We start from the raw sequence: 15,711 nt of genomic DNA on the forward strand, positions 1-15,711 counted from the left end.
ACCGAAATACAAAATTTGTCCTACATCTGAAGACTATTAATTCAATTTGATGTTGATACGGGCCAAATATGTCTTCCTTTTTGCCACGTATTGTATGAAAATGTCTTGGGATCGCCAAACTAAAATGAAGTACATTTAATTCATATTTTAAGACCTATGTGACAATTATACATGTATTAACTATGTTTCGGACCATCAAACCAAATTAACAAAAATAAAATTAATTTTTGTTTAGACCTTTTCTTTGGAGAAAGGCGCTGGGTCTTTTGAACGTATAATTTTTTAAGAAAAAACACTCGCACGTCGCATAAGATTTATATGTGTTTATTGCTTTTTATCAATTCGTTAATGTTTTATTTCGAAATTTATTAAAATACACATGTATAAATAGTTCGGCTTTAAACCTAAGCCCAATTGTTGTGGCTGTGGTTAGTTAACTGGCATTTTTACTGGCTTGCCAAAACAACTACCTATCCGCTACTTTTATATTTATGTATTTATAAAGTGGCCATTGTGGGGGGTTCTGTTTTTATAACAAATCTAGGGCTTAAAAACTAGTTGGTATTAAAATTTAACGATTATAGGGACAACAGCTGCCATTAGAAATATAAAATTGTTGAACGGAGTTGTACTGATTTTTAAAAACGAGAACTAAATGAAATTTGTTCGATATAAACAATTTTAGCTTAAACAAAGAAAAATACTTCTTGCCAAGTTTGCCAATTACTTTAGAACCTCAGATGAGCCTCGTGCGCTTCAAATAGGTAATCAGCAGATTGTATATGAACTTGTATTGCGCCAGGGATGGTATAATGCTATCCCGCTGATGCCTTAGCTGCCCGATAACGCGCGGTATATCCAGGTCCTGCGATCGTAGGAAAAAAATATTTAAAGAAATTGAATATAGATTCCATTTCTCCACTCACCTCGTTGTGGTCCAACGTGTACAGCAAAAGATCGGCGGTCAATGTCACTCCCGAACGACCGCCTCCCTCCAGACAGTGAAGAAGAACCGGTGGGTTTGTGTTGTGTCCCGGTGGAACTTCTTGCGTGGATGCCAATCGCACGGAATTCAGCTCCTCAAGGAAATCGAGGAAGTGATTCACATCGCGTGGACAATTCTGCTCCGCCCAGTCAGCGTACTGCAGATACCAAACGGATCGGTATCGACGCGATGGTACGTGGTAAAGGCGCAGCTTGATGGTGGTGCATCGATCGGTGGTTTGTGAGAATTCCTGATACACTTGGAACTAGAAAGTAGAACCATTGAGGAACAGGACTAAAAGCTTATTGCGGTTCACTTACCTGACCAAACTCGAGACGCTGATGACTGCTACGAGGAATGTAGCTCATATCCTCGGTTAGCTGGACCACCAAATACACATCCGCCTCCCATACACACTGCCAGAAGATGCGCATTGTTAGCGACTCTTGTGGCGACTGGGCCACGATATAGAACCTTTGCTTTGTGCCCACAGTGGCCTGAAAAAGAGGTTTCAACGATGAAGTTAGAACAAAATTTGCTTTTCATCTGGAGAACTGAACGTACAGATATGGAGGAAGCATTAACGTAACCATGCCGATTGTCCATCGATGGAGTCAGTCGCACTCTGTTGTCGTCATAGGGTAAAAAGTTGGGGTCGTGGTTCTTTGGCTCGTTCTCCTCCAGCAGGGCGCACTCGTATAGGGCATGCTCCCGTCGCTTCGGTATGCGTTCAAACTCCATGAATAGCTGCGAGTCACTTAGCTTTTGGTCTAGGATTTGGCACTGGAAGTTCACAAGCGCATTGATCAGAATGGATTCCAAATCGAAACAACTCTTAACCTACCAGTTTGTCCTTTGAATATCGTCCAGAAATGGGCTGCGGCTTATTGACGCCCGTGGACCAACGATTTGGCAAGTTGAGATCGTCTTGGGCTAGCTTCAGCTTTGCCGCAAGCTTGGAGTGCTGACCTGCCGTTGTGGCCTTTTCCCTGCCCAGCGTGGCGGACTTCTGTTTGTCGGGTGTTTTGCTGCGTGACAAGAAGTTCCAGCGCTTCTTGCGTTTTAAGTCTTTGCTGGCCGCCGATGAGGACGTGGTGTCCAGCGTTGAGTTGAACATGGAGGATGTGGAAGCAGATGTGTTGGCAGAAAGATTCATGGCACTGAACTGCTGTTGCAGCGTGTCTCCGGCCGGCGGAATCATGTCGACCGTTGACGACTTGTTTAGGCTGGCTGTTGAGCGATGTTGTCGTGGCGGAGGAGTAGCTCCCATATCTGGCGCTGCACTGGCGGCTCGGTTGGTCCGCTTAGGAGCCTGCGGTTCCAGGAACAGCAGCTCCGTGCTTGCTGCTCGGTCTGCGCCGTACTTTTTTATGTTCCCATCGTCGGGCGGGGAATTCACAGTTACAGTAACTACGTTGTTGGAGCTGGCGTTTCGAGCTGCTGGAACTGGAACAACGCCTGGGGCGGACTGTATGGACGAAGCTCTTTGACGCATAGCCTCAGTATTTGCGGCGCCACTGCTGCCACCGGATGCTCTCTGTGGCAGGGGTACATTCTCGTAGATTGGCTCGATGGAACCGTTCACCAAGCTCCTCTGTAGAGGCGCCGGCGTCGCCGATTTATGGGAAGAAGCAACCACTGGCGGTGGAAGCGGGCTGCTCGCTGGCGGGGGCACAGAACTACGATATCCACTTGGCGGCAGGGTGGGTGAACTGCAAGATCGTAGCGAAAAGTATTGCTATATTGTTTATTTTACGACTTTATTCCACTTACCTCTGCGTTACCACAGATCCGGCAGCTGCAGCTGCTGCCTGACTCATCGCTGACTGACGCAGCTGGGACATTATGGACGGCTGCTCCTCGATCATGTTGAGGTTCTCGAAGGTGCCGTGCGGGGGCAGATAGGGCTGCGAGTGCCCCATGTGGCTCACGTACTGGTACTGGTGCAGCATGGTGGCTCCGGAAGATGTGGGAATATTGCCAGCATGTCCGCCTGCGGGCAGAGCAACGTACTGACCACCATTGAAGAGCGTGCGGTTAGAGACTAGATCCGGCGAGGAGCCGCTTACGTAGTTGCGGAAGCCCTGAAGGGAACGGGGAGTGGCCACGGCCAAATCAGGCGTGGAGGAGGAACTCAGCCGATTGACATACGGCGGGGGAGCCTTGTGACGCATCATGTGCATGCGCTGCGAGAGCTCCAGGTACGCCTGGGCGGGGCTCATGGGCTGTGGATGTGACTGCGGTTGATGCTGTGCCTGGTACAGGTTGATGTGGTGGTGTAGGGCAGCCGCCGGCTGGGCCACGTCTGGATAACGATGCGCAGTCATATGACCATACAGCAAGTTTTCGTTGTGCATGCCTGGATTGTGGACATCCGGCTGGGAGCCTGCATAGTAGGCATTTCCTGGCGCGGCCATTGCCAGTGCCACGTTGTGGAATTCCGCTGATGGTGTGCGGTACTTTAGTTGGACCGCAGTCTCATAGTCTGGTGCCGGACGGTATGTGGGTAGCATGGCTTTGAGGCGCTCCCGCTCATCATTGTTATTGTTGTTGTTGCTGCCTCCGTGGTGCAGCATGCCACTGCTGCTGTGCAGGTTATTGTTGCTCAGATCCAGGCAGGAGCTGCTTTGTCCCAACATCTGGTTAGCGCTGGCAGCCAGCGAAATGTTGGAGGAAATCATCTGCTGCTGCTGAATCTGTTGCTGCTGCTGCATATGCTGCTGCTGCTGCTGATGCTGTTGCAGTTGCTCGGCGGCCGCCGCTTCATTGTAATCGTAGTCCACATAACCCACGCTGTCAACGCCCAAGGGACCACTCTCTGCATCCGCACCACTTCCCAGGCTCGACGGCGTGGCGGTGTCAATGTAGCGCTTGAAGAACTTATGCTGGCTGATGGTGAGCTTCCAGAAGTAACGTGCCGTGTCCGCCTCGCTGAATATAAAGCTACCCACGATGCTGCCGCCGCCATCCAGCTTGTTCTGCTCGATCTTGATCGTACGCTTGTCGATGGTCACCGTGTGGAAGTCCTTCCATGGAAAATACTGCCGCCCGTTGTCCGCGTTCACCACCATCCCGTTGATGGCCAGGCCCAGCAGCAAATCATTGCCGAGCGTGTCCTTGGCCGCAAAGCGTTCCTCCCCATACCCCTCCAGCTGCTGGCAGCACTGTATGTACATCTCCTCCGCCTGGCTCTGGCTCAGATGTGCAATGCCCGCCTGCTGCTGCAGGACCTCCACGATCAGTCCCTCCAGCATGCTGTCATCGTTGGCCAGGCCCTGCATGTTGCGCGGCAGGACCAGCGACTTCTTCAGATAATCCTTGCTCTGCTTGTCGCCCTGGTAGCTGTCGTACTCCGCCTGGCGACAGTAGAGCGCCAGCAGTATGGCCCTGCGGATGTCACAGGCGATGCGGCCCTCGTAGATGTCGCTCTTCAGCTGCAGGAAGTAGTAGAAGCGCGTGGCTTCGTCGCTCAGGTGGCGCACGCCAGTGGTCACGTAGTGGCGCACGCGCAAGTAGATCTTTGGCCCCGCCGCATACTTCTCCAGCTGCCGGCTGAGGGAGCGCTCCAGGTCGATCCATTTGAACTCGTCCTCCTTGTCCTTGCCCTTGACGAGGTAGCGCAGTCCAAAGAACTCCGGTTGCTGGATCAGCAAACGTTGGCAAACGTTGTCCAGGCACTCCTGTCCCTTGCTCTCCGAGCTGATCGTGCAGTCCACGGTGCTGGAGGTGTCTGCAATGGAGTGAAACAGTGAAAACGTGCTCCAAACATCGGCCTAAGCCGCTCCAAGCACTCTCAATTCGCCGCACAACAACAACTTGGCCCTGCCCGTCGCACGCGCAAATATGCAAATAAAGTTTATAATCTCTTTCGAGACCTTATACGTTTTATGGACGGAAATTGTGGTGGCGCCGCTCAAATGTCTTCTTTCATCTGTCGTATTTCCTAACTAACGAAACGTAGGCCTAGTGTCTGAAACTTTTCGATAGTTGGAGAAATTTGGGTGGTTTTAATTGAGTCAAGGTCTTCAATTCGTTTGCCAAATAAGTACATTCAGTTATGTGTATAAGAACTACAAAAAAAGCTTTAATTTACCCAAAAATCAAGAGTAAATAGTTGACAAAATGTAAATTATGCAAACTTAGGAAGTTCTTATAGGCGATCTGTTAGTTTCAGATTTAACGGTCACTGTTATGTGTCCTGGGCGCCTCTGTTAACTCAGCGACTGTTAGCTGGAATGCAACAAGTTGAGGCATTTTTGTGGTCAGTGCCTTGGAAGGCGAATTCCAGCTAAACTGGAAGTGGGCGCCACATAACAATCGTTGTGCACATTCCCAATTAAATAATCCCAATTGCAATGGCAGACGGCAGCTGTTAAGTTGTGGCTTTGTCACCGATTGCTTGTTGTTTCTATTGTCTCGTCTCCACTGTTGCTATTGCTATTGCTGTTGTTGTTGTGGGGGGCGTAGCGCCTCTAGGAATGTGGGGCTTACTCACCCAGCAGGTGATGCACTGATATAACAAACAAACTCTTGGACGTAACATTGTACTGGCGACACTTTTTCAAGAATTTCAATGGCATTTTTCGACTATCTTGCTCCACCGGGGCTCCGCTGGGCTCACAAAACTGGCTAAAACGGCAGCACCATCGACACCACAGGTTTTTTTTTTGGGGGAGTAAATTGCTCAATTGGAATTAGCCGATTTGAGCCAGCTGATTAGACACGCGAGCTGGAGCACTGCGCGTATTGGCTAAGTAAAGTTAAAGATAGTAATTGGGCAGCTAACGACAATAAATAAAGGAATTCACAAGAAATAAAACGAAGAGACCGAAGTGCTGATATCGATACGCAGGTGCTGACTGAGTATCTCGGTGGCTGGCATCGAATGGATCGATAGGCGGCATCGACTATCGGTATGGCTTTGCACAGTTGACTCCAAGAAACTAGGTTTAGTTCTGTTAAGCAAAACAAATAAAACCAAGAAATAGGTAACTAAAACAAAACGTTTATATTTTAAAATATATAACAATACAGTCAGCAGTGATTAAATAAAATTCCTAAATAAATTAAAACTACTGACACATACAATACTTCGTTGTACAGAGAAAGAGAATAACGGTTTCTAGCGAACAGTGAAATATCAAACTTAACAGAGCTACTGCACACCTAGGTGGCGTGTTGGCAGGGCTCTGTTATCCGTTCCAACTACAGTGCTGGAAAGTGCGTGCAACTGAGAAATCCACTCCACGATTCAGCGACGGTCCCTCTGGAATTCAGTAATTTAGTACTGCTGCTGCCGTGGTAGTCGTGACTTCCCCTTTGCACTTGCCGCCCTCCGTCAACGTTTTATCGAATAAAGCGAATTAAAATTAAGATCGTGGCTTCGCCCCGCTGCGTAACTGAATAAAGCGAATTTAAATCAAGGGCTTTGACGTCTGCCAAGCGGCTGTGAGGGGCTGCAACAGGAAGAGCACCAGAGACGGGGCACCAATCCACATCCACATCCAGCGATCGTCGCCTATCTAACTACAGAGGATTAGGAGCAGCGCAGTCGGAGATAGCGATCGGTGAGTTTCGAGGAGCCGAATCACAAGGCCACGCACAGTCGAAATCCAAAAAGCAAAACCCGATTACCAAAATCGAAATCCAGTCCATAATTAATTGCTGCTTAGATATTTTGAGCGCTGCATTGGCGGTCAAGGTTGCAGCGACGAGGACAGATGATGGAGCAACCGTACCGCTCTCTCGCTCGCTCACACACACGCGCACACGCACACACTTGAGCGCCTGCGAGCGAGTTTAAAGTTCAGTACCTGTTGCTGCGCTCGCCCTGTCTCCCTCTCGCTCTCGCACAGCCTCGCCGCCGCCCGTGCGATAGTGCGCTCTCGCTCACTCCGGCCGCGCTGCGTGTAATTTAATTTAATTCACTTCTGTTATTAATTTGCGCTATTTGCACGCTGTATCGCCGCCTTCCACGTCTCAAACCGAGTCGTAGGCCGAATTGCATAACCAAAAACGCGACTCGGGTCGCCAATCGGCCATCAAGTCACTTTTCTGCTCGTGGCTCTCCGCTGAGAACAGCTGTCGTCTGTCTGCTTCCCGTACAGTAAGCACTCGATATGAGCGCCGAAGCTATGTTCTTAATTCCTTTTACCTAGCTTTCCTTATTCAAAAAATCAAGATTTGAAAATCATATGTACACCTACTTTACACATTTTCCATTTGGAGTTGGCGTTGCATTTAGTTTTCAATTCATTAAAAACAATTTGTGAAAAATGCCAACCGATTTATTGTTTTATGTTGATTATACTACACACACACAGTTTAATGACAAACTTAGCAAAATCATAGTTTCAAAATTTACTACACGTCAAATAAAATTGAAAGTGGCTAACTTCGGAAAGCCGAAGTGTTTATACTCTTGCTGTCTTGTATGACTGAACTCTGTAAAGTCGTTCCATTTAAAAAAAAAACTAAGAACGTACTAGGAGAGATTGCAAGTCAAGGTATGTACATACGTATGTACATAATGTACATACATATAGACAAATTAGTTGAAAATATAAAAATGTTCATCAAACTTTGTTTCTTTGCTGCATTGTTGTACATTTCATAGGTACTTTTATGAATATAACTTAGTTCTATCTCGAGTCAAATTAAAATCTCTGAAATTCAAGTTCAAAGACACACTAAATATATAGAATTAAATGTCATGACACCCCATTATGGGGTTACCTACCTATTAAAGACTATTATAAAGACTATTAGTTCTTCCACTTAAAGAACCATTAAAAGAGTAGGTTCCGTATTGGGGTTACATTTAATGGATTTCGGTTAATCCTACCTTAATTGAATTACATTTCATCCTTTCCAGACAGCTGCACTTGATTAATGATAAGGAAAGCTACTAGCACGCAAAGTAAATATGCCTAGTCATGCTTACTTTATAATTCTCCGTCGATCCGGACGAGTAATTCGCGAGTGTCATCGTGTTTAGGGAATTCTAAAATTACTTTGGCCAAGCGAGATTCTCAGCGTTATCGCGTGAATTACAAGTGTGTAGGTGATACTAGATGGGAGTTTGTTTTGACTAGATCGTAAACTTTGTTTAAATGGATGGCTAAGCAGAAAGAACCAAGATCATTTATCTCATTCATCTAGATAAACTAATTAGACGTAAACTGGAGAACGAAGAATTCAGTGAGTGTTTTTTAGGAAACTTGTACTTTCACTTGAATGTTGAACTGTTTCCCCACATCTGATTGAGTTTTAGGATCGATTCTTTCGCAACAAACCGAATTTATGTTTAAATTTTTGGAACAGTTTTTGTTTTTCGTGGTGTGGTTCCTATTGGATTCCACAGCTCAAAGTTTTGGGTTCTATCATTGCGGTGTCGTCATTCCGTCAACCGAACAGCACACATGGGTGACCTATAAAAAGACTCCAATTTTATGTTCACCTCCACTTGTTGTCAGTGTTGGTTGATATCGGGAGCGTCGAACACCTACCTTCCTCGAAATCGGACGAGAATGACGATACTGGCGTCGATTTGCATATGCCTCGCATGTGTTTAATATTTATTTTCTGCCTTTTGCTGACCACAGCAACAAGAACTATTACGCGACGCTATACAAAGTACACGCACGTAGTGGCGCATTAGCAACATTAAAGCATTAAGTCAAGCCCGAATTCAAGGTGAGAATTCAGTAGAGCTCCTAAAACCCCACAAAACAAAAGATAACACCTGGGATCAGCTCAAACTTCCATTCGCTTTGGTTGAGAGTTCTAGTAAAAGTGCTTTCGGTACTAGTTAGAACTCGAAGCAGTCGGGGCGAGCCTCATTGAACTCCAAGTGTGCATGCATTTCAGAACCCAAAATCAAACCCTTTCAATTTGCATATCCTATTCTTTTTTAAAAATTCGGATAAAGACTGGTTTCCAAACCGCATAGCACATACATAAAAATCTTTATGTACTCCATAAACTAATGAAAGGGAATGTCTTTTGTTTGTGATGCCTTCAATCCGATTTCTAAACTAAATTCTATCTCTAGTTTAACATTTATTTCGCAACTCTTAACTTGGTTGCCACTGCAAATGAGCCTTTGCTCAGTGCAATTGGTGATTCCCTGGGAACAACAGCTGCTAAAGGTGTTAATCGAGTGATTGGAAATCAAATTTCGTTTTTTGCGCCGCTCAAAGAGTTTTGGCTTGGGAACAGCGCATTTCGAACGCTTTTACTCGCTTTCATCATATCTCTCGACCGGCGGCGGCGTTCGATAAGCGCGTGCATAAAACCTGTTGCTCCCGGCGGTCAGTGAGCAGTGCTCCCTAACGCGAAACACACGTTGCGTCGCCACAGAGGCGGATCCAATCGAATTCATAGCTTTAATTGCACCAGTGCAGCACTGCAAGTGATCGACGGAGCAGTCGTAGTTGTCAGTGCAACGGGTACGTCCCAAGGTACGATCGATTAAAACCAGATGCGCGTTTTCAATGTCAACCGGCGGCGCTGGCGGAACATCCAGCTAGAGCGGTACCTTGCACCGTTAAGACAAGTGCGGAAGCGGACGGACTACCGTTAGACGCACAGGCGATGCTCCGCCGCCAGCGCTGGCATACGTGGAATACATTAGAGTGCGTGTCCAAAGTGCGCGACATGCAAATGGAGCTAGACCAATGTTATGCAAAGCGAAAACTAAAGCGCCGTGAATTGTGTGCCCTTTTTTTGCAGTCATACACTTACCACCATGGCCAGCGAGCAAACGATTGATGGAGCAGCCACAATTCCCAGCGGCGGCGGCGACGAACCCTTCCTGGGCCTGCTGGACGTAGCCCTACTGGCGGTGCTAATCGGCGGCGCAGCCTTCTACTTCCTGCGCAGTCGCAAGAAGGAGGAGGAGCCAACCAGGAGCTATTCCATACAGTAAGTATAGTTGAATCTAAGCAGTCTAAAAGGTTCCGAAGTCCAAAACCATGGCAGTTCTTCAATTGAATCAGTTTCTTGATAAACCTTTCAAATAACATGCATATCATGCCCACAATTCAATATTTGAAACTGCTTCTTGAATAAAATGCCTGATCTATTCGGTTCATTCCATCACAGATCGATATCTTCCGCCTAATTTTTGAAATCGATCGGACATTATTTGACGCTGTATGATTCACACATCGCAAATGAATGTGTGAATACGATTGTGTGATTCATATGATTCATTCGTTGATCTGCGTGTTTACCTGCGTGTTAAGATAAGATTCAAATTTGACTGGGATTTTAACGCATATCTTTACCTTCTCCAGACCCACCACAGTGTGCACCACCAGTGCGTCGGACAACTCGTTCATCAAGAAGCTCAAGGCATCCGGACGAAGTCTGGTCGTCTTCTATGGCTCACAGACCGGAACAGGCGAGGAGTTCGCCGGCCGTCTGGCCAAGGAGGGCATTCGTTACCGTCTGAAGGGCATGGTTGCCGATCCCGAGGAGTGTGACATGGAGGAGCTGCTCCAGCTGAAGGACATCGACAACTCGCTGGCGGTCTTCTGCCTGGCCACCTACGGCGAAGGAGATCCCACTGACAACGCCATGGAGTTCTACGAGTGGATCACCAGCGGCGATGTCGACCTGACCGGGCTAAATTATGCGGTGAGTACGAGCGATATCACACGGAGCGGCCTTATCTGCACGCATACTGATTACACGAATCCCCCTGGCCAAACACGGAGTTCGTTCCTCTTATCAAAACACTGTGCCACTGATAAGTTATATTTATTCCACGCCCAATCGCAATTTTGGCTATCTCACCGTATTTGAGCGTTTTGAGTTGTTTGTTGTGTTTTGATACAGCTGATGTAAGCGGAACGAAAACATTTGAAATGGCATTGGCGGATCCTAATTAGCAGATAGGCTGTAACCTGATAGTGTAGCGCGCCCGGAAGAGTTTGTTTTTGATAATAAATCTACTATTATTACTCTCCATCCACCAAATGCCAGCACTTCAGCGTAGGTAAATTGATAGAAATCTATTCGTTTTTTGGCAGCCTTGGAGGTGTCATACACCTTAAATTTGTTGTCTTATAAACAACGGTAAATATAGCATATTTTATTATTGCCGCCAGTCCAAATGGTAGTAAACCTAAAATGAGTTCTTGCTTATCAGTTGCCCGATTTGAATCTCCCGCCAAACTAGCAGCTCAAAAATGCGTCGTTCAGGTTCGCGTGCCGCAGCATTCGGCTTTTGCTTGACAGCAGTCGCATGGAATTTTTAGTTGCTTCTTGAAAAACAATGTGCTCAATGTCGATCTCTGTTCTTGCGCAATTTGTTTACAATTGCCGTGGAAACTCTGCGGTTCAATCCAGCAAATGTCGGCCGGAAAATGCAGAGCTCGATCGCCACATCTGCCCACCTGTTCGTCAGGTTCCGCCAGCAGAAGCTGTGCAATTTGCTCGGCATTTTGAATAGTTTACGTAATAGAACAGCTGTCGCGAAAAGAAAGATTGAATGGAAGGTATTATGAAGTTCAGTTCTACAATCAATCATAGTTCAAACTAAAAAACTGATAAGTGATAACCCTTGAGTCACCCAAGACATACATCATGTACTTTAAGTAGTTAAGTTAACTGAATTCCATTCTATAGTTACTAAATCCACTCTTGTCTGTTTCCAGGTCTTTGGCTTGGGCAACAAGACCTATGAGCACTACAACAAGGTGGCCATCTATGTGGACAAGCGACTGGAGGAGCTGGGCGCCAACCGGGTCTTCGAACTGGGACTGGGCGACGATGATGCCAAGTAAGTGATGATGGTGTAGGCAACACTATGCACCGTACTCAAGTGATATTTCCCCAACAGCATCGAGGATGACTTCATCACGTGGAAGGATCGCTTCTGGCCCGCCGTGTGCGACCACTTTGGTATTGAGGGCGGCGGCGAGGAAGTGCTCATCCGTCAGTACCGTCTGCTGGAACAGCCAGAGGTGCAGCCTGACCGCATTTACACTGGAGAGATCGCCCGCCTGCACTCGATTCAGAACCAGCGCCCGCCCTTCGACGCCAAGAATCCCTTCCTGGCCCCCATCAAGGTGAACCGCGAGCTGCACAAGGGCGGTGGCCGCTCCTGCATGCACATTGAGCTGAGCATCGATGGTTCCAAGATGCGCTACGACGCTGGTGATCATGTGGCCATGTTCCCAGTTAACGACAAGAGTCTGGTGGAGAAGCTCGGCCAGCTGTGCAACGCCGATCTGGATACTGTGTTCTCGCTGATCAACACCGATACGGACAGCAGCAAGAAGCACCCATTCCCTTGCCCCACCACGTACCGCACCGCTCTGACCCACTACTTGGAAATTACGGCCATTCCCCGTACGCACATCCTCAAGGAGCTCGCTGAGTACTGTACTGACGAGAAGGAGAAGGAGTTGCTGCGCAGCATGGCCTCCATCAGTCCCGAAGGTAGGAAATTATTCATAAGACTTATTATTGCTGTACCAGTAACGGGAACTCCCAAGAACATATACTAATGAATGTTGCATTGCAGGAAAGGAGAAATACCAGAGCTGGATTCAGGACGCCTGTCGCAACATTGTCCACATTCTGGAAGACATCAAATCCTGTCGCCCTCCTATCGATCACGTTTGCGAGCTGCTGCCCCGCTTGCAGCCCCGTTACTACTCCATCTCGTCGTCTGCTAAGCTGCACCCCACTGATGTCCACGTGACAGCCGTTCTCGTGGAGTACAAGACGCCGACGGGACGCATCAACAAGGGCGTGGCCACCACATATCTCAAGAACAAGCAACCGCAGGGCAGTGAGGAAGTAAAGGTGCCGGTATTCATCCGCAAGTCGCAGTTCCGTTTGCCTACGAAGCCAGAGACACCTATCATTATGGTGGGTCCTGGCACGGGCTTGGCCCCCTTCCGCGGTTTCATTCAGGAGCGACAATTCCTGCGCGATGAGGGCAAGACCGTGGGCGAGTCGATTCTCTACTTCGGTTGCCGTAAGCGCAGTGAGGACTACATCTACGAATCCGAGTTGGAGGAGTGGGTTAAGAAGGGCACTCTCAACCTGAAGGCCGCCTTTTCTCGTGACCAGGGCAAGAAGGTCTACGTGCAGCACCTGCTCGAGCAGGACGCAGATCTTATATGGAACGTGATTGGCGAGAATAAGGGGCACTTCTACATATGCGGGTAAGTTAGCTAGAGGATCAGCCAGCACACAAGATTCTCACCATCCGTTCTACCCATTTCAGTGATGCTAAGAACATGGCCGTGGACGTTAGGAACATTTTAGTGAAAATTTTGTCCACTAAGGGTAACATGAGCGAGGCTGACGCCGTGCAGTATATCAAGAAGATGGAGGCTCAGAAGCGCTACTCGGCCGATGTCTGGAGCTAATCTGATCCAAAAGCCAACCGATGATAAGCGTAAAGTTTTCTAGTTCACTAAGCTATGTAAGCGTAATTTTTGGTTTGGGAACTTCATGCTGCAGTTCAACAAACGAATGAGTAACGATTAAGTGTATGTCTAGTGTAATTGACTCTAGCTTGACCCTGGACTGTTTGATGGGACAAACTGAGATGGAATCTAAGTAATGAAATGAGCGGAGTAACAAGTTAACGATTAAGTAGCTGTGTACGAGTGCAGATTAGTTAAAGTCCTTTATACGAGCAATTTACTTCGTATTCTCTTGGTGATTTCAATACAAAAACGAAACATGTGCAATTAAACAGTGACATTGCAATTGTATTTTTATAAATAAAGAAAAGTACGGTTGACTTCTATAATAATGTGTGTTTGATGTTTTCGAAGTGGGATAAGGATAAGTAGGGAACATTCCAATTGAAATTTAATAATTTTTCATAAGAAATAGATCTTATCTATTAATGGAGATTTTATTTGCCTAGAAGAAAATACAATTGCTGCATACGTTTTGGCTGAAAAATAAATATAGTTCCTTTTAAAGTGAAAGTAGTAAAAAAGTCCACATGGATGGTATTTTGTTTTTTATATAATATATACAAATTTTTGGCAAGGTTTTTGAAACTTTAAACCTGAATATTTTATATTTAGAAATACATATTTGTAAAAATCCTAATATGGATAGATATATTCAAAAGGTACATATATAATAGTAGTGCAATTGTACTTCAATCCAAGACTCCAGCGCGTTCAAAGTGCGGTAGCGTGTAGCGCAGCGTATCCGCCAGTCGGCGAGACTGGAACATCTGGCGCACCTTCTGCTTGGCAAAATCGGCGTCCTTGAAGTTCTCCAGGTTGTTGTCGGCCGTCTGGGCCTTGTCCTGGCTAACAGTGGGGAAAATGCCGTAGCTGGCAAAGAATCCGTAGGACTCGCGGCGGTGAACCTCCTCCAGGATTTGCTCGTAGCTAGGCACCGGGATGCCCATGTCCAGGTCGAGCAGCGTTTTGGCCAGCCGCGCGTGGTAGGTGCGCAGCAGCTGGGTTCGCCGATGACGCAGTACCTCCAACGTCAGGCTGGTGTAGAAGAAATAGTTGAGGTCAATGCCCGGACTGCCCCACACGCTTAACTGGAAGTCGATGAGGATGAGGTCCTGCGGACGCTGTGCTCCGTCGTACTTGAACAGCATGTTGTTCACCCATAGGTCACCGTGATTGAGTACCTTCACCTCTTTTTCCAGCGGTGCCTGGCTGCGTTCCAAGTTGGCCCGCTGATTTTGCATGTACTTGCTGATCTTCTCGGCGATTTTCTCGAAGCCAGGCCACGTGCTCACCAGGTGGTGCAACTCCTTGCCGTTGCCCGAGAAGAACTGCATCAGTAGTCCATCGTCCTTGGCCAAGCCCCTCGGCGATAGCATTCCGTCGCCATATGCATCGAAGATGTGCGGATCCTGGGCAAGTAGTATCGATTCCATAAAGTTTCACCATTGTACTCAGTTTATAAAGGAAATAATTACCACTACCGCCAAGGCCATCGAAGTGGCATGAAACTCCGCCAAGCGCTCCATGACCAGCTGACAATGCTCCTCGTTTAGGCCCAACTCCCGCGAAGCCATCACAAAGCCCTTCTCCGCCAGATCTTCGAACACAAGGGAGTTCTCCGGCTGTTTTAGGCAGTGGTAAAGTCTTTGGAAGATGGTTTAGGATAAACAGTGGTTTAGGATGTTGCAACAGTGCGTATGAGTAATATGAGATTAAGTAGTAGTCAGCTAAAGGTCTTTTGAGACTCACTTGGGTCCGAATCTTCGGTTGCACTGCATCAAGAGCTCCAGCCGCGGAAGCACTTCGTAGTAGGTGATCTTCTCCTTGAGGTAAACTTGCAGGTCATCAATGAACTCCACCGAGTCCAGGTGGGGAATGCTCTTGACAATGAAGGCCATGTGCTGCTCCGGATGATCAGGGCGCTTGAACGAAACTTTCACTCGGTAGATTTGACTGCAGTAGTTCTCGCCCGTGCTGCTGCCCATACGGATGTGAATGGAGAGCAACTGCACCCTGGCTGTTCGCAGGGCTGTCTCCAGCACCTCCTCGAAGAAGGGCACGTCCAGGTGGCTGGGTGGAGCAACCACGTCCGCGTCGAACACAATGCTACACATCTTGGGATCGTTTGAAAAGTGGCTACCGGGCGGTGCTCAATTTATATACGTGTCGCTATGATCTTGCCCAGCTGAATCCGGCGGCGCAATTAATTATAGTTATGTGTATCCAGTTATGTGTAGTATTATACTTTCAGTTATATATAGACTTTAATAG

The 15,711-nt window shown here is 47.4% G+C and overlaps 3 protein-coding genes across 6 annotated transcripts; 1 reads left to right on the plus strand and 2 right to left on the minus strand.

Moving 5' to 3' along the window:
* Positions 1 to 308: 308 nt before the first annotated feature.
* On the minus strand, positions 309 to 5,875 carry LOC6731195 (tyrosine-protein phosphatase non-receptor type 21). The gene is made up of 7 exons (XM_016178901.3): positions 5,481 to 5,875; positions 2,759 to 4,715; positions 1,830 to 2,697; positions 1,550 to 1,768; positions 1,306 to 1,482; positions 927 to 1,250; positions 309 to 865 (listed from the first exon to the last, which is right to left on the minus strand). The coding sequence occupies exons 1-7, from the start codon at positions 5,563 to 5,565 to the stop codon at positions 737 to 739; spliced, it is 3,759 nt and encodes a 1,252-aa protein (XP_016023739.1). The 5' UTR covers positions 5,566 to 5,875; the 3' UTR covers positions 309 to 736.
* A 3,419-nt stretch (positions 5,876 to 9,294) lies between these two features.
* On the plus strand, positions 9,295 to 13,766 carry LOC6731196 (NADPH--cytochrome P450 reductase). Of its 4 annotated transcripts, none has more exons than XM_016179653.3 (7): positions 9,295 to 9,447; positions 9,719 to 9,910; positions 10,285 to 10,627; positions 11,650 to 11,774; positions 11,835 to 12,436; positions 12,522 to 13,170; positions 13,233 to 13,766. In XM_016179653.3, the coding sequence occupies exons 2-7, from the start codon at positions 9,735 to 9,737 to the stop codon at positions 13,375 to 13,377; spliced, it is 2,040 nt and encodes a 679-aa protein (XP_016023744.1). In that variant the 5' UTR covers positions 9,295 to 9,447; positions 9,719 to 9,734; the 3' UTR covers positions 13,378 to 13,766. The 4 variants fall into 4 exon arrangements, with proteins under 4 accessions (XP_016023744.1, XP_044778255.1, XP_016023741.1 ...); XM_044922320.1 differs by having other exon boundaries at positions 9,302 to 9,435; XM_016179650.3 differs by having other exon boundaries at positions 9,427 to 9,621.
* Positions 13,767 to 14,022: 256 nt separating this feature from the next.
* Positions 14,023 to 15,615, minus strand: LOC6731197. Its single transcript, XM_016178900.3, has 3 exons — positions 15,190 to 15,615; positions 14,916 to 15,084; positions 14,023 to 14,849 (listed from the first exon to the last, which is right to left on the minus strand). The coding sequence occupies exons 1-3, from the start codon at positions 15,552 to 15,554 to the stop codon at positions 14,130 to 14,132; spliced, it is 1,254 nt and encodes a 417-aa protein (XP_016023746.1). The 5' UTR covers positions 15,555 to 15,615; the 3' UTR covers positions 14,023 to 14,129.
* Positions 15,616 to 15,711: the final 96 nt, after the last annotated feature.

The sequence above is a fragment of the Drosophila simulans genome, chromosome 2L (assembly GCF_016746395.2).
Source record: "Drosophila simulans strain w501 chromosome 2L, Prin_Dsim_3.1, whole genome shotgun sequence".
Taxonomy (NCBI): Eukaryota; Metazoa; Arthropoda; class Insecta; order Diptera; family Drosophilidae; genus Drosophila; species Drosophila simulans.